Raw genomic sequence first — 18,385 nt, forward strand, 5'->3', positions numbered from 1 at the left:
TCATCGGAGAACGTCCGAGAACCGGCAAATCGTGAGCTTTCCTTCGGGCACGTCGAAGGTTTGGTCACAGCAACTCGCGCGAAGATCGCCATCCGGTCATGTTACGGAGGACGTCCGTAACACATCTTTACTCTTAATTTTGATTGGTTTAAATATTCTAAACATTAAATGCATTTTTCGCATCACGCATAAATTCAAAATAACTTTACCTTTTTATTAAATTATCAAAAATAATTATATTGACTGGAGAGATTAATATTACTCATAAAAGAAAGAAAATTAAGTAAAAATAAAAATATTTCTATTTTTCATGATTGTGAAGGGAATAGCATACAGTCTATGTCTATCAAACGTTAACATGAAAATCAGAAAATGAAATTAACATCGAAATGAAGTCGAAATTACATTAATGAATAGCTATAGCTGTACTGATTCTAGAAGGTATAACCCTCGCCTCACCCCATACACTAGACGGCAGCCTGCGCCGATTCAAGTCCGCCCGCCTCGTCGGCATTCTACTCTTCAATCCGCCGCTTCTCACCGTTGAAATCCGACATCATCCAATATCATCTCTATCTCCACTCAACATGACCACTTGCAATGGCAGCTTTTGCTGCACCTCTTCCCGCACTTCAATCGACTCCTCCATTTCCCCATTCCCCAAACCCTTATCCTTGATTTCCAATCGCACACCCTTCGCCCTCCAATTCGGTCCTACACTTCCGTTATTGACGCTATCCTCTGCTCCTTCTCGCCCGGTATTAGTAAGAGCGGTGGCCAGTAGCGGCAAGAGCAACAACATCGATACGAAGAAGGAAGCTGAGGAGGAAGTGGAGGAGGACCTTCCGTGGATACAGGAGAAGGCTCTGGATTTGGTCGAGTTCACTGGCTCTGTCACTCAGACCATTCCAGGGCCGCGCGTTGGGCAGAGCTCGCTCCCGTGGATGCTGGCCATCCCGATGGCTTATCTCGGCGTCACTTTCATCATTGCCGTCGTGAAGACCGTCAGGAAGTTCAATTCCCCTCGACAGAAACGCCGCAAATTGGTTGGTTTGCATTCCCCTCTCTTGCGCGGTTTCAATTTTATGTTGTTTTTCTTTATTTCAATGCGTACCTTGTGTTTATCAGAGTGCAATTGTTGCGTGATAACTGTACTGGCGTTTGCTAGAACGGTAACCAATGATGGTTATGTGTAGATTGTTTAACTGTAGCATGTTCTCTCTCTGTTTTTAATGGTAGAATACCCAAAATTTAAAATCCTTGTGTTGGTGCAATGACAAATGATGAGTACAGTATGCAATGCGTGAGTTTTTGGTAGATTAGTAGTATTATATTCCGAATCGTTCAATATCTCCGCCCCATATTGGTAACTGGAATAAGCCTCTCTCACTTAATCACATTCGGAGATTGGTTCAACTGGATTGGACCTCCATGTATTTGACAACCCAACTGCCATAGGCTTATAGCCTAGTACAACTTATTTTGGCTCGAGATATGCTCAGTAGTTGTTGTTACCACACACAGCCGAATAGTAAATGCTGATCCTGTCCTCTGACCAGAAGGGAATTTTTGAACCGGTTCTACCTTTCTCTTTAAGAGGAATGAAAAGAAGAAGTGGAAGGGCTACAATATCTAGTATGAAGCAGAAACAGTCAGAAAATATACAAGGCTTATGGATGTGGTGCTTCAGTTCTGTACAATAGAGAACTGATGGTCCAGCCAAGATGCAAATCACCTTCTGCCTGTGATATGCTGACTTTTCTCCTTTATTTTTGTTGGGATTTACGCACACAAGGATTTCACACACTCAAGAAGATCACACACACACTCACTGTTGTATGAGATCACACAATGCAGAAACACACACACTCACACTTTGAGTATTGAAGATGATAATCTTGGAGAGAAACTGGAAAACTCTTTATTGATTGAACTCTACTCTAAACTACATACACGGTGAGCTATTTAAAGCTCTACAATCAAGTAGCAACTGCTACTAACTAACTACAAGAAGAATCAAGAAAGCAAGAAGAATAACCGCTACATCTCAGCTAACTAACTGCTGCTCCAACGGCTAGTTCGGCTAGGTTGCTTCTTCCTTCTCGGTTCAAGACCGAACTCCTTCCTCGGCTCAAGACCGAACTCCTTCCTCGGCTCAAGACCGAACTCCTTCTCGGCTTACAACCGAACTCTTCCTTCTCGGCTCACAACCGAACTCTTCCTTCTCGGCTAGTTCCAGCTCAAAGCCGAGCTTCCTTCTTCTGCCTTCTTCTTCTCGGCTAGTTCCAGGCTAGTTCCAGCTCAGTAAGCCGAGCTTACCGAACTCCTTTCTAGCCGAGCTTCTTCCAACTGAAATGAACACTCCATTATTACAATTCTCCACCTGAGGGCTCATCTCAGTTCTTGCACAAACATTGATCAATTTCTTGCAATGATCAAACTTGTCTCTACCTAGAGACTTTGTTAGCATGTCAGCCGGATTGTGCAAGGTGTTAATCTTAATTACCTTCACTCTCCCCTTTTCAATCTCATCTCTAATGAAATGCAACTTTATGTCTATGTGCTTGCTCCTTTCATGAAAACCCGGATGTTTAGCCAAGCACATAGCTGAGCTGCTGTCACAATGAATCACCATTGTCTTTTGGTCAAAACCAAAGTCAGAAATCACTCCCTGAATCCAAAAACTCTCCTGTACAGCTGCAGTGAGAGCTATATACTCTGATTCTGTTGTTGAGAGAGCAACAACACTTTGCAGACCTGATTTCCAGCTGATTACAGTTCCAAACATGGTGAAAAGATAACCTGTTTGGGACTTTCTGTTGTTCAGGTTTGCAGCATAGTCTGCATCACAATAGCCCTGCACAACCTCCTCAGATTCACCTTCCCAGCCATTGAAGACAATCCCCCAGTCCTTAGTTGACTTCATGTACCTCAATATCCACTTAAGAGCATTCCAATGCTCCTTCCCCGGGTCAGCCATGTATCTGCTAGTCACTGAGATAGCATGTGCCAAATCTGGTCTTTGCTTAAGTCCATAAAGACTTTTCTGTAACAGGCACACCTTGCCTTCTTCTCCAATCTTCACATAGCCCTCTGGCTGTTCCATGAAGATAGTTTCCTCTAGATCTCCATTTAGGAAGGCTGTCTTCACATCAAGCTGTTGTAGCTTCCAGTCAAGCTGATTCACCACAGCCAATAGGATCCTAATTGAAGTGTGCTTCACAACAGGTGCAAACACTTCATTGAAATCGATTCCCTCCTGCTGTGTAAAGCCTCTAGCCACCAGCCTTGCCTTGAACCTGACTCTATCCTTATCAGTGGTCTCAATCTTTCTTTTAAACAACCACTTACAGCTTACCAGCCTCCTTTCCTTACCATCTGTACTCAGCTTGGATTTGTCCACCAAAATCCATGTTTTGTTCTTGAGTAAAGACTCTATTTCCTCATTCATGGCTTCAATCCATCTTTCTCTATCTTTACTCTGCATAGCTTCTTTATATGTGAGTGGATCTGCGCCATCAATACTTTCAGCTGCACACAGAGCATAATACACAACATCAGAGAACCTTGTTGGTGGCCTTGTTTCTCTTCTAACTCTGTCCCTTGCAAGCTGATAGTCTCTGATAGAGTCTGATATAGACTCACCAGCCTGGTTGCCCTGAGTTGGAGCCTCTTCTTTATCTGAATCAGACTCACTCCCTGAGTCAATAACTCCACCTGCTCCTAGGCCAACCCCCACAGGCTCCACCTTGAAGAAATCACCCTCATCTTCATTGGAGTCCAGCTTATCTTTCAGGAATGGCATCTGATCCTCCAAGAACACCACATCCCTACTCACCAAGACCTTCTGCTTACCGGGCTCAATGCACCAGAGCCTATACCCCTTAACACCCCTCTGATACCCCAACATAATACATTTCAGAGCCCTAGCTTCAAGCTTGCTTTGCCTATCATGAGCATAGGCCACACACCCAAACACCTTGTACTTTGAGTAGTCACTATGAGCTCCATACCACATGTAATCAGGGGTTTCAGATTTTAGGGCAGTAGATGGGCATTTATTGATGAGATAGGCTGCTGTATACACAGCCTCACCCCAGAACCTGCTGCTCAAACCAGAACCAAGAAGCAGGCACCTCACCCTCTCTAGGATTGTCCTATTCATCCTCTCCACAACATCATTTTGCTGAGGATTACCAGGAACAGTCCGGTGCCTCTTCATACCCTTCTCTTTACAAAACAGATCAAACTCAGCAGACAAGAACTCTATGCCATTGTCTGTTCTTAAGCATTTAACACTTCTACCCTTCTCTAGCTCAACCTCCTTACACCATATCTTGAATTTTGTGAGTGTTTCAGATTTTTCTTTAAGAATATATACCCACAACTTCCTTGTATAGTCATCAATGATAGCTAGATAATACTTTCCTCCACCAATTGAACACACCGGTGAAGGCCCCCAAAGATCACTATGTATGTAGTCTAAAGGGGCTGTAGAAGAGTGAATACCTGTAGGATAGGGTGCCTTCTTAGCCTTTCCAAGTATACACTGCTCACAGGGGTTCATCTTGTTGAAATCTCCAGAGATCAGACCCTTCTTGATGAGTTCTTTCAAGCTTCCTTCAGCTGGGTGGCCCAATCTCTTGTGCCATAGCATTATGGAATCATCTGACACTGCATTGCTTTCTCCATCAACAGCCTTAGCCTTCAGATAATAGAGAATATGCTCTCTGTCAGCCTCCATCATCACTGCATCTCCAGATTTAACAAACAATTTTCCTTGACTCATCAATATGGTGAACCCTTTCTGCTCCAGCATTCCCAATGAGATGAGATTCCTCTTCACTTCTGGAATATACCTCACCCCAGTTAGGATCTTTATAGAGCCATCTTGTAGGCTTAGCTTTACCTTCCCTATTCCTCTGATCTGACAAATATGATTGTTTCCAAGAACAACCGTACCCGATGCTTCTTGAAGATCATGAAACCAGCTTCTATTGGGGCACATATGGAAGCTGCACCCCGAGTCCATTATCCATCTGTGACTGACCCCACTGTCACTAATATTCATAAGTTGAGCCGGGGGATCAGCACTCTCCACACAATCAGATTGGTTGTGTCCCTCAGAGGCCATCTTTCTCTTCCATGCATGACAATCTTTCTTCAAATGTCCAGGTTTCTTGCACCAATAGCAAGCTCTGGTTTCCTTCTGAGCATCAGAACTTGAGGGTTTAGAGCCCTCAAACTTCTTCTTGAAGTTCTGCTTCTTGAACTTCTTCACATTCAAGGCCTCTGCAGCTTGAACATTGGAGCTTGCAGAGCCTCTGTTGGCTGTCTTCTGGAGTTCTTTGGCCATCAAGGCTGAATAGACTTCTGCATAGGTGATAGGTTTATCTCTTCCATAGATAATTGCATCACTTAGCTGGTCATACGAGCTAGGCAAGGCATTCAATGTGAGAATGGCCTTATCCTCATCTGAAATCTTGACATCAACAGATCCCAGGTCATCAATGATCTTGTTGAACTCCTCTAGCTGCTCAATGATGGACCTATCTCCAGAAAAACTATAGGCATACAGCCTCTTCTTGAGATACAGCCGGTTAGCCAAGGATTTGGCCAAGTAAACTTCATCTAACTTGTCCAAGATCTCCACCGCAGTCTTGGCTTCTTGAACTTCCCTCAAGACCTTATCTCCAAGGCACAGAATCACTGCAGAATGTGCCTTGAGCTGCATCTCCTCCATCTTTGCCTGAGCTTTATCATCAAGCACTGGAGCCTTTCCTTTCTCCTCTGGTTTTGCAAGAACTGCGGCCAAGCCTTGTTGAATCAAAACCGCCTTCATCTTCATCTTCCACAGGCTATAATCATTCTTGCCTGTGAATTTTTCTGCATCAAGCCTTGCTGCCATCTCTGAAACCGTTTGATCCTCTGCAAATCAGCTTCAATATCCCTTTCCCACAGACGGCGCCACTTGTTGGGATTTACGCACACAAGGATTTCACACACTCAAGAAGATCACACACACACTCACTGTTGTATGAGATCACACAATGCAGAAACACACACACTCACACTTTGAGTATTGAAGATGATAATCTTGGAGAGAAACTGGAAAACTCTTTATTGATTGAACTCTACTCTAAACTACATACACGGTGAGCTATTTAAAGCTCTACAATCAAGTAGCAACTGCTACTAACTAACTACAAGAAGAATCAAGAAAGCAAGAAGAATAACCGCTACATCTCAGCTAACTAACTGCTGCTCCAACGGCTAGTTCGGCTAGGTTGCTTCTTCCTTCTCGGTTCAAGACCGAACTCCTTCCTCAGCTCAAGACCGAACTCCTTCCTCGGCTCAAGACCGAACTCCTTCTCGGCTTACAACCGAACTCTTCCTTCTCGGCTCACAACCGAACTCTTCCTTCTCGGCTAGTTCCAGCTCAAAGCCGAGCTTCCTTCTTCTGCCTTCTTCTTCTCGGCTAGTTCCAGGCTAGTTCCAGCTCGGTAAGCCGAGCTTACCGAACTCCTTTCTAGCCGAGCTTCTTCCAACTGAAATGAGCACTCCATTATTACAATTTTGTATCTGCATGTAGCTGTGTAACTAATTTAACATATAGTCATAAGCAAAGTGATTTATTACATTCACTTAGCCATTCTTGTCAGTAATATGCTTTGTTTAGAAGTAGTGATGCTCTATGAAAATATATATTGTGTACTGTACATGTTTGTTTGCTTGACAAGATTAGAAATTTTCAGGTCAACAAAAATGCTATGCTATGCATATCTCTGGATGAGCTGTTTGCTAAGGGAATGGGTGAAGTAAACGAGTCAGCTTTGAAGGAACTGATGCAAAAGGTGAGTCACACATAGCAAGCATAATCCATGAATAAGTTATTTCCATAAAACTGTTTAAATCTTTTTTAGAAGAGTGGGAAGTCGAAACTTAATTCAGTTTACACCTCCACCCATGCTCATTGAAGTTTCTGTAATCTGAGAAACACCCTATTGGAATCCATGAGACATTTTCCCTGTCCCCTTAAAAGTAAAAAAATATTCCACCAGCAGTTGGTATCAATTAATACTAGTACAATTTTCCCTGGGAGTGCCAGCTAAAATATAGTAGTACTTACATACCCCAGTCATTTGTTTCCCATCAAGTGTGTTGATAGAGAACCATGTGTGCCATGCAAACTGCTTCATCTATTTTTTGTGTTGTATTTGCAGACAGGTTTTGACATGAAAGAGATTTTGCGTAAATACATCCGTTATGTGTTGAACGAGAAACCATTTAATCCAGACCTGATAGCAAATCTGATCCACCTCAGGAAAGAAACACAGTTGGAGGATTCTGAAGTGGCTGGCATTCTAAATGAGATTTCAGGAAGGATCGTGAACGATAAAGGTAACCATATGTGAACTTTTTGCTAATTATCATCTGAACCTCTCTTGTTTCTAGACCAATGCAATAGTATATACAGCTTTAATTTTGCATATTACCTAAAAAATATCTGAACTTGTTCATAGCTGTCGATGAGACTTACACAAATATCGTCTAGCACTGTGTGTGTGAGTGATAGCTGAATTGCTGGTCAAGTTTGACATGCTGGAGGTTGTAGAGCAGAATGATCATTTTAGGGTAGAACTGTTCTTCTCTTCTTTTCCTAGTAACTAGTACCCTAGTTCCTTAAGCCCTTGAAGAAGCCAATCTACCAAGATTTAGATTTATAACAGCTGATTGATCCTCACCAAGTTCGTTAACTGATCTAGAATTTGCATGCATCTTCAGGTCCGGTGGTCATGGATATATCAGGATATTCTGAAAAAGGATTCAAAAGGAAACTAGCAGTGCAAGCTCTGTTTGGAAAGATCTATTATCTGTCCGAGGTAAACTTCTACTTCGATCGCAGCAGCATTTCATTTGCCTATGAGAATATGTTAGAAATGATTGTTGCCTTTCATTCATTTGATCTTCGATATATAAACCCATAGTCATCCTTCATCTTCGTCTTGATATCACTTTAACATTTTGCCAACACTACACATATGTGGTGGGTACAAGTACAATAGTCAGATCAGATGTAGTAATAAGTTGATTGAAGTTAATGTCATTGCATTGGCTGATGATCTCTTCCTGTGTCCTTGATTAGCTTCCCGAGTTCTGTTCCAGAGACAGCTCCTTAAACGTAAAAACAGCATTTGGTGTGACAGAGTAAGTAGCATTTCCAAAAATTTAAACAAGCACGAATTGTGATTTACCATCAGGGACAGTGCCATTAAAGAGCTGTACCTCTTTCTCTAAACCTTTTTTCAGTGGGGATGCCGAAAAGCTTAGGCTGCACACTGTCTCAGAAGTTGGGGGTTTGGATTCACTAGAGAAGATGGTCGGTGAATCTGAAGAGGATGAGGAAACAAAATCAAGTGATGATTCAGCCAAGGCATCTTGATGCTGCATCTATTGCACCATTTTTTGCTCTGCGCAGACCGAGTTAGCATAACAAGAGAATATATACACTTCTTTGAAGACATTTTTCCTCAAATCCGGCTGATTGTTGTAGACTTGTAGCGAGTTTTTTCGGGATGCAGCAGTGTCTTTGTAAATTTAAAGCTATATGCTTCTGATTCTCCAATCATTAAATAAGAGATGCGTAAGATATTTTTAGTTTATAATTAAACTGGACAAATCGTTAACGCGCAAATTGTAAGAAACTAAATGCACGACGTTCTATGGATTTTCTATGTGATACGTGTGCATTGAGATCCTTATTCATAAAATACTTCATCCACTCCCACTTTTAAATGCCACATTTATCTTTTTTGAAATGTTTCACTCTATTTGAAATATTTTTTTAAATCAAATATGTACTAGGACTTGAATTTTTTAATTATAACATTACATAAACTGGAACATGAAATGTTTGTAAAATAATTATTTATAAAGTCTCATGTCACATGAAATATTTTTGCGGCAGTAGGAGTACATACGTACCACTTCTTTCACTTTTCTTATTATAGTAGTATCTGATTGATAGTTGTATCAGGGGTTGGTCGGTTAACAAGGTTATACCTCGTGATCAAATTGGTGGAGTAGTATATTTCTATTGAGGAAATCAAATATCACCTTAGTGTATTAAAAAAGTATGAGAAGATATTACTTAAGGTGATCTATATTGTGAATGTGTTTAATTTATTAGAACATCTCTAAAAAAATGAATAAATTAAGAAATACCTTTTCATAAAAGTACTAGTATATATTTTTCTTAAATAGTAGCAATGAATTCCAAATGATGAAGGTGAACTGATAAATATATAAAAAAATTACTACTAATTAGTACTCCTTAGTATCATATTTTTCTTTTGTACAGCCTTTTCAAAATTTTAAAAAATACAACTCCCTCCATCCCACGAGAATATACACTCTTTCCTTTTTAGTCAATCCCACAAGAATATGCACTTTTCAATTTTAAAAACTCTTTTTACTCGAATGAGGTGGACCAATTCTCTACTAACAATATTTTTATTATTTTTTCTTTCTACCTCTCTCTTACTTTCTCAATTTTGGATTAAAATTCATGCGGAACCTAAAGTGCAGGTTATTTGGGGACGAAGGGAGTATATAATATCTCCCCAAGAAGTGTTTTGTTTTAGAAATAAAGATTTTATTTTTTAGAATTCTATATAAAAATGATGGTAAACTAGGAATGTGAATGACGAAGAAAAGAATCTGTGTGATTGAGTCGGCAAAATAAACTGAAAATCAGCAACCAAATCCTCAAAAACTTGGGGGTTTTCTATTTCCGCGGACGATTTCGAGATCAATGGACAAGGAGAATGCAGAACCGGCGGCAAAGAACGACAGTCTCTGGAATTTGAAATCAATTTTCTCAAAGAAGACCAGCGCCGCCGCTGCCGAGAACCCGCCCAACGACAATCCGCCGCTTCCTTTTCTCGCAGCTCACACCAACTCCGTTGTTTCTCGTTGCTCCAAGTAATTGATTTCGACTTTGTTTCTCACCCTTCTGTGGCATTCTATGTTGAATACACCTGGAATGGTAGATTTTGTTGTTCCCTGATATGCTTGTGCGTTGTACGGTGGTGTCATTTCTCTCGGGCAAAGCATTGCTTGCAATTACTTTAACATGATCATACAATCGTCGCGGTAATTTGGGCTAGTCTCGCTAATTTGATTCTCAATGCAATGCAATTTCTTGCCCTTATAGTATAAAACAGTGATACCCTAAGATGAAGCTATGTAACACAAATTCAAGTGACTCCAACTTCGAGTTGTTTTGAAAATATACAACTATTTTTGTATGATTGTTCTCTGCTCTTATTTCTTTCTCACAAGAAATGGAATAGTGATGAACATGATCTTTTGTAGTGTGTTAGATATATTCTATAGTTGATAGGGTTTAAAAAACACGTGAATACTTGTATTGGCACACATGTTGTGTGTTGGCACTATGTTTCTTTGTATCAACACATTAATGTATGACAAGGGATAGCATTATATTATGTTATCTTTAAAGGGGTTGTACATTATTTGTTTTATGTTTGCCTGTAAGTTTTACTTCACTTGCGAATTCCCTTCATCAATTCGAAGATGATTCCATGGTGCTGGTTGAATCATTGCCATTAAGTACAGCTAATATAGTAATACTGCATAATTTTGTTTCTACTGTTCCTTAGATAACACTTCATTGATTCCATGTGCTGTGCACGAGTGCTGTATATATGAAGAATGATTTCTAACTCTATGAATTCCTTGCAGGATTCTTGGCATATCAGCCAAAGAGTTACAGGCCCTATTCGATGTTGAGCTACCTGATAATCTTAGGCAACCTCCATCCTATGCTAGGAACTTCCTTGAATTCTGCTCGTATAAAGCACTACATTTGGCCACCACAAAACCCAATTATTTAACTGACAAGGAATTTTGCCACCTGACATTTGATATGATGGTCGCATGGGATGATCCTGGTGTTGATAGTAACCTCATAGATAAAGTACGATTGGAACTAATATTTTCTTTGCCAAAAGTATAATGTCTATCAGATGATTGTTTGAATTGTTTTGTACTAATGGAGTACTCCACTATTTACACTTTTCACAAGAGGGTGGGTGTGTGAAGTGAATTCCTGTTTTATTGTCAGTTCGCTATCACTTTTGGTCTCATGAGTAATATGTAATTGCAGGAAACAGCATCTTGCAGCAATCAGGACGTGGAGGGTGAAGATGGTTGGTCATTATTTTATTTCAATTCAACCAAAATGGCTTTTCAGGTGGTTATCACTCAAATGAGTTCAGTGTTAGTATTGACTATTAAGAAACTCATGCTACATATGTTCTGGAAATTTTTTATTTATGAATTTGTTATATCATATTACCAGCACCATTTATGTCAATTATGTTATTGCAAACATAAGGTTGATGACAAGAAAACTGTTGGGCCAGAGGCTTTTGCTCGGATAGCTCCTGCCTGTCCAATTATTGCAGATGTAACCACGGTTCACAATCTTTTTGATGTTCTGACCAGTTCTTCAGGTTCCCGACTTCATTTTCTGAAATACGACAAATACCTTCGGAGTCTTGATAAGTATGCATCACTTCCTTTATCTAACTTCCTCCATGTTCTTTGTATTTGCTTTGCCTGATCTTTTTAAAGAACTTGATTCGTAGCAGAACTGAAGTAGTTGGGTTAATTTGTTGAAGTTTAAAGAATCAAAGATGGATATAATCCCTGTAATGAATCTCATCTCAGTATTTTCTATCAAAATTTAACGACTGAAAGATAACAAAACTACCTTTAGTGATGCGTAGATGCTAGAATCTCTCAACTTGCCCTCATTTGATTGAGTACTTTACAGCAAAAACAAATGTGCTTAAAACTATTTGCATCGTATGCACCCTGATAACTTGTTGTTTCACATTTCTTTTAAAGCAAAGCATTGATAATTTCCCCAAGTTGCATATTTTTTAATTTAATTTTTTTTATAAATATTTACAGTGTGGTGCATGTATCTTTTCATCTGGGCTTTAGCTGAAAATGGGATGGATTGCTGATTATGTCTGTTCTGGAACTCTTAGTGACTCCTACTTGTGGTGCAGGGTTGCAAAGTCAGCACAAAATGCATTGGGACCACAGGCCATTGCCGCTCTTTCACTTGCTGATGATGAAATTATTATAGATGTTGATGGCACAGTTCCTACACAGCCAGTTTTACAGCATATTGGCATGTCTGCATGGCCAGGTAAGCTGTAACGTCTCCTTTTGGACCTGATTAAGTTGGTCAAAACCATTATAGGCCGTTTGCAACTGCCTAAGATTCTATGTAATATGATAATATCTGAATGAATCACCCAGGAAAAAAGAGTATCACCTCAGACAGAACAGTTATATTCTCAATTATTTCTTTAACGACTGTGCATTGTATGGTATTGTTTTATTTGTACTTACTTGATAATGAATATCTGAATGTATCTACTTAGAAAAATAAGTAATTGTTAGATGATTTCACAATTTTTAACTTTAAAGGTTTGCACTATGATTTATGTTGCGTATAATTATTTGATTTAGTCTAGTTTTGATATTTCAAATGTTCACTATCTAACATTGAACCATTGTCTTATATTATATTGGCTGCCCATCTTGTTTGACCATTTTAGGGCGGTTGACATTAACAAACCATGCTCTTTACTTTGAGCCTGGCGTTGGTTTATATGACAAAGCTGTAAAATACGATCTAGCTACTGACATGAAACAAGTTGTAAAGCCTGAATTAACTGGACCACTGGGTGCTCGTCTCTTTGATAAAGCTGTTATGTACAAGTCAACAACCACGTATGGTCTCTAACTCATTTACAAAATATACATGTATTCTTAAATAATATAATTATATTGTGAGTCTTGACTCTAGTTTTGGTATAGAGCAGAGCCTGTGTATCTGGAATTTCCTGAATTCAAAGGTTGCTCGAGGAGAGACTATTGGCTAGATATATGTCTGGAGATTCTACGTGCCCACAGGTTCAATAGGAAATATAGTTTAAAGGGAAATCAGCAATCAGAAGTGCTTGCTCGGGCGATTCTTGGAATTTTTCAGTTTCATGCAGTTAGAGAGGCCTTCCGCATCGCATTGTCCAACTACAAAGCATTGTTGTGTTTTAACTTGGCTGAAAGTCTTCCAGGGGGAGATATGATAATAGAAACTCTAGCGAGTCAAATTGCCCTCATAACTCCTAGTGCTGGCCAACAAGAGGTTTCTGTTTCTCCAAATGCAAATAGACAGCCCATATTCCCTGTTGCATTTCTGACGCTTATTAGACTAAGAATTGTTTCACCGAAAGAGGGAGAAGTAAATGTAGAAGCAACATATCCTGCTGGGAATCTTCATGTTGGTGTAGCAAATCCTCTAGAAGCTGTCGTGAAGCAGTTGGAACAGAACACTGGAAAGGCTGAAGCTGCTCAAGCCACTGTGGATCAAGTGAAAGTTGAAGGGATCGATACAAATGTAGCAGTGATGAAGGTTCCCTTATTACATTAATTTTCCAGTTACATTCTTTTTTCCTTCTTTTTTCTCGATGCAGGTCTAACCGTTTAAGCATATAAGTGAACCTTTTTCTCCACTTTGCTGGCAAATATATAATGTGTATGATGCTGTAAGCTATTAATTTTATATTTTAGTCAATGATGCTTCTCCAACGGTTTTCTAGGTGATTAAAATTTGGTAATCTCTTTTTTGCCTTATCAGGAAGGTATTGATTAACAAGTCTTAATTAATTGTCAGAGTTTTACGTCACATGAATGGTTATTTTGAAAGCTATATTCCATTTTAGATGGACTAGTGTTCCTAAAAAGTTTTTTGTGGCAGAGAAGTTATACTGGAGTATTAAATTTCAGCTGCTTAAACATGTAAAAGATGGAAAGTAAGTACAAGGGAAAACTAAAGAGAAGATTCTGCCAAATGCCACAGACAGTAAATGCTGCCTAAATTCCACCCCGTTTCTTACAGTTAATGTGTTCATCTGATGACAAAACTCATGAAAGAAAATTTAACAGTGATTATTCTTCATATCATAAGAATATGAGATCATATTTCCTCTTGGAGAATGCCTCCAATAGTTGATAGAAGTAGATAATATGACTTTGTTTGGTCGGTTATGTGTATACCGTTCTTGGGTTATATGTATCTTGTTCCTTGCTTTTTCCCTGATAAATGATAGCAGTTTGTCTGCAGGAGTTGCTCTTCCCAGTTATTGAGATATATAGCCGGATTGAACGTCTGGCTTCCTGGAACGATCCCTACAAGTCATTGATGTTTGTGGTAATATTTAGCTATTTGATAGTTAGGTAAGAAACACTATCATATCTTTCTCTTACACTGCTGCACTACTATTACTCTATAGACTGCACAAGATCATGCCACTTCGAGTCACAGGCTGTCAAAAACGTTTGAATTGCAAAAACTCAACTGATCAATTACCATCATGTCCCTGTGTGCATGTCTTGTTTGAACCATTTTATTCAGTATGCTCTCAGGCAAAGTTCTTGTAGTTAATAATTACAGCTTACGCACAATCTTGCTTGTTTCTTTTAAAATTATTTTTGTTCCTAAACGCTGGATTTAAGAAGATGCCCGCTTTTGCTTGAGTCATACTTTCCAGGAAGAAATGAGAAAATGATCTCCAAAATTCTAGAATTGGATTCTTTGTTGATCTAAGTTGTTTATATGAGATGGGCATGCTGTTCCCAAAAATTCTTTTAGTCCTCAGCCCACTAAGAGAAATTCTTTGGTTCTCCTGCTTGGGTTATAAGCTATAGGAATCCTCTAATGATCAGCTGAATTTTATTTTCTCCTCTGATCTCTAAACATATGATATAGCTGAGGCAAAGGTTTCAGACATGTATTCATAGACTTGTTAGTGATTATTAGGCAATTTGAGTAGTTATAAAGAGAGTTGTTTGCTTAAAATTGTGTAGCATCTAAAAAATGGGGTTGTACCATATACGTTGCAAGTTGTAACTGTATGTAAAAGGCTCATTACAACTTTCAGGGGTTGGAGCAAGTACTTAGTACCATCCATTTTGGTATTTATAGCACTCGTGATGCTGTGGCGCAAATATTTTTGGAGAAGAAGACAACTGGAGGCATGCAAAATTGTAGCTCCTCCTAGTAAGAATGCAGTGGAGCAGCTGCTACTATTACAAGAAGCAATATCGCAAATTGAGTCATTAATCCAAAGTGGCAATGTCGCTCTTCTAAAAATAAGAGCACTTCTTTTTGCTGTTGCACCACAGGTATGTTCTTTTGGGCAATGCCGCTCTTGTAAAACTAGATGTTGTTGCTGTAACAAAGAGATTTGTGTTTTGAATGGCAGGCGACGGATAAGCTGAGTGTGGTGTTGTTTGCAATGGCTTTGGGACTTGTATTTGTGCCAGTGAGATATGTGATCTTGATGGGTTTTCTGGAGTATTTCACGAGATATATGCCGCTGAGAAGGGAAGATACTGAAAGAGGGATGAGAAGGTTGAAGGAATGGTGGATCAGGATACCAGCAGCTCCTGTTCAGATTGTCAAGCCAGATGACAAAAAGAGGAAATGATCACCAACGTTTTGCTACTTTCTTTATGTAAATATTTTCCCCCAATGTATTAGGTTTTGTCTTGGAAAAATACTAGTGCACCTTTTGGGCCTAGTTATAATTTCACCATTATCCTGGTGAAATGTTGTGTTGTAGTACTATTATAATTATAAAAATTTAAAAGTCATGCTAAGAATGCCCTACTTTCTGTAGTATTATCGTCAATTACCCTATTAATTATATAGACTCTTGCCTCTTGGATATTAAACATAAAAGAACTATCGGTTCCTAAAATTACAAAATTTGATAATTTCCATGAATTTAAAATTTGGTTGTATAAATTTGAATATGATTTAGAATGTCTGTAAAATGTAATGTATGAGAGATTTTAAAACCAAGTAAAACACAAAATAATGTCATTTACACTTCATTAAAAGCGCTTCTTATGTTGATTGTTTTGTTTAATTATATTACGTGTCACGTCAAATTTTATTTAAGGAAAAATTGAACTTATGGGAAATTCATTGATCAAATTTCAATTAAAAATTCAATTGTGATTTTAATTTCATCAGCCCAAAGTAAAAAAAAAAATTATGGAGGCGCACTCCAGATTCCAGAATACTCGCCTACTACATTTTTATAATTAAATTTTATTACTATTTCAATTGTTATTGATAAATTTTAAATATGATACACAAGATTTAATTGAAGATTGATAATACTATTATTAAAGCATGCGCTTAGAGGTCTCCAAACCGAACCGAACCAGCCCGGAACCGTCACCGGCGGTTCGAACCGGGACCGGAACCGTCAGCGGCGGTTCGAACCGGGACCGGAACCGCCCGAACCGCCGGGCCGGTTCAGGTTTGCAGATTTTGAAGAACCGTAACCGGCGGTTCCGAACCGTCGGTCTCGCCGGAACCGTCGGTTCCGAACAGCCGGTTCGGCGGTTCCCGACACCTCCCGACACCTTTTCAGGCCTACTTCCTAGCCTTTTCAGAAACCGCTCCCGCAGCCGCCGGTTTGGTCAGAAACCGTTGACGGAAACCGCCGGTTTCGGCCGAAAAACCGCCGGTTCCGGCGGCAAACCGGCGGTTCCAACGGTATTTTTAAAATTTTGAATTTTGAAATCGACGAAAAACCGCCGGTTTCCACCCAAAACCGGCGGTTCGGCCGTTTTTTTCAAAAAAAAAAAAATTTAATCACAATTTTCCCCTATAAATACCCCCATCCTCTTCATTTCTACTCACCTCATTCTTGTGTTAATAAGAATTTCTCTTTCAATCTCAATTTCTCTATTCTCCATCCTCATTCTCTCAAGTTGTTTACGTTATTTGCGCTCATACTTTACTCTCACGTTGTTCACGTTATCATCTTCACACAATCACACTACTCTCTATTCTCCACTTTCAATTTCCATAAATATTTATATCATGTCTTCATCTCGTCGTGGTGGTGATCGGGGCAAGGGAATTGCCCAAGATCAAAGTGATACTCGTCGTCGACGTGCCCCTTCTAGAGCACAAGTTGCGGAGGAGGTGGGAAGGCTAGCCGCTCTTCGAGCTCAAGTAAGTTATAATATGTTTTAATTTTTTGTTAATTCATTTTTATTAAATTCATAATTTCATTTTTCAACATCTATGTGTCTATGTGTTTTATTTTTGTGTTAGTATTTTTACTTAGTTGTATAATTTTTCTAGGAGGAAGAAGATCGAAATGCGGCCTTGTTACTTGCCCTCGCCGACGACGACCAACAAGGGGGGCATTCACATTCGGCTTCGCGTTTCGAGTACGATGTGAATCTATAGTCGGACGAAGGCGATGATGGATCGCATCAATTCCCCCCTTCTAGCACCGGCCAAGTTGGCGACAATGATGAGGAGGAGGCCGATCCTCCTCCTTCCGCAGGACGACAAAAGAAAAAGATGCCTCCCAAGTTGAAATCCGAGATTTTCACCAAACATTTCAAGAAGGCCCCGGTGTTAATTTCAAATCCTAATGATCTGACCACTACCGTGGAGACAAGTGAGTTCAGAGCATATTGCAACTATTGCGATAAAGTCTATCCATTTGTTATCGGTGGGGGATATGGTACTCTCCATCGCCATTTGAAGTCAAAACACCCCGTGGAATATGGGCATACTAAGTCCCAAAGCCAAATAAACTTCCCCGCCGGCTCATCGTCTCAAACAGGTACGCCGCTATTTAAATATGATCCGAAAATGTTACCGATGCTATGGTAAGATGGGCGGCAATGAAACATTTGCCGTTCAATTTTTTTAATGACAAAAATATGAAGTTACTATGCAAACCGCTTTTAATGTTGCTACAAAGAGAATTCCCCCCTATACTGCTCAAAGATCTAACAACCGTCAGTTTTTTGACAAAAAACGAGAGGTTGGAAAATTCCTCTCCACCTTGGGGCACAAAGTTAATATTTTCTCCGATGTGTGGACGGATTCTTTCCAACGAAATTCTTACATGGGAATTTCATGTCATTTTATAGACAATAGTTGGTCTTTAAATAAACGTTTAATTGGTTTTAGACAATTTCCTTCCCCACACACCGCACAAGCAATTGCATCTTTAATTATTCAAGTTTTGAATGAGTATGAGTTATGCAACAAGATATTTTCGGTTGGTTTTGATAACGCAACCGCTAACACCGCAAGTATAGCCGATTTAATTGCGGCTTGCTCCCCGGTGATAAGTGGTAAGTATTTTCACCAACGATGTATTTGTCATATTTTAAACTTATGTGTACAAGATGTTTTGTCTTTATGGCAAAGACATATTCAACCTATTACTAC

General features: G+C 39.5%; 2 protein-coding genes across 7 annotated transcripts; both read left to right on the plus strand.

Moving 5' to 3' along the window:
* Positions 1–399: 399 nt before the first annotated feature.
* On the plus strand, positions 400–8,762 carry LOC121801589. The gene is made up of 6 exons (XM_042201109.1): positions 400–1,046; positions 6,756–6,854; positions 7,224–7,401; positions 7,786–7,883; positions 8,147–8,208; positions 8,311–8,762. Exons 1-6 carry the CDS (start codon positions 588–590, stop codon positions 8,441–8,443), a joined length of 1,029 nt encoding a protein of 342 aa, XP_042057043.1. The 5' UTR covers positions 400–587; the 3' UTR covers positions 8,444–8,762.
* A 928-nt stretch (positions 8,763–9,690) lies between these two features.
* On the plus strand, positions 9,691–15,768 carry LOC121798382. Of its 6 annotated transcripts, XM_042197353.1 has the most exons (10): positions 9,693–9,984; positions 10,768–11,002; positions 11,192–11,278; positions 11,423–11,592; positions 12,105–12,247; positions 12,663–12,837; positions 12,925–13,519; positions 14,231–14,343; positions 15,048–15,291; positions 15,372–15,768. In XM_042197353.1, the coding sequence occupies exons 1-10, from the start codon at positions 9,815–9,817 to the stop codon at positions 15,594–15,596; spliced, it is 2,157 nt and encodes a 718-aa protein (XP_042053287.1). In that variant the 5' UTR covers positions 9,693–9,814; the 3' UTR covers positions 15,597–15,768. The 6 variants fall into 6 exon arrangements, with proteins under 6 accessions (XP_042053290.1, XP_042053292.1, XP_042053287.1 ...); XM_042197352.1 differs by having other exon boundaries at positions 11,192–11,592; XM_042197357.1 differs by lacking the exon at positions 9,693–9,984 and having other exon boundaries at positions 10,981–11,113.
* The last annotated feature ends 2,617 nt before the right edge of the window (positions 15,769–18,385 follow it).

Source organism: Salvia splendens, chromosome 4, assembly GCF_004379255.2.
Source record: "Salvia splendens isolate huo1 chromosome 4, SspV2, whole genome shotgun sequence".
NCBI classification, from domain to species: Eukaryota; Viridiplantae; Streptophyta; class Magnoliopsida; order Lamiales; family Lamiaceae; genus Salvia; species Salvia splendens.

Bases quoted from the DNA above. Each gene is read 5' to 3' on its own strand.
- LOC121801589 (XM_042201109.1), top strand. From the start codon at position 588: ATGACCACTTGCAATGGCAGCTTTTGCTGCACCTCTTCCCGCACTTCA. The intron at 1,047-6,755 runs GTTGGTTTGCAT...AGAAATTTTCAG, and splicing joins GACAGAAACGCCGCAAATTG to GTCAACAAAAATGCTATGCT. The intron at 7,884-8,146 runs GTAAACTTCTAC...GTCCTTGATTAG, and splicing joins AGATCTATTATCTGTCCGAG to CTTCCCGAGTTCTGTTCCAG.
- LOC121798382 (XM_042197352.1), top strand. From the start codon at position 9,815: ATGGACAAGGAGAATGCAGAACCGGCGGCAAAGAACGACAGTCTCTGG. The intron at 9,985-10,767 runs GTAATTGATTTC...AATTCCTTGCAG, and splicing joins GTTGTTTCTCGTTGCTCCAA to GATTCTTGGCATATCAGCCA. The intron at 12,248-12,662 runs GTAAGCTGTAAC...TGACCATTTTAG, and splicing joins TGGCATGTCTGCATGGCCAG to GGCGGTTGACATTAACAAAC.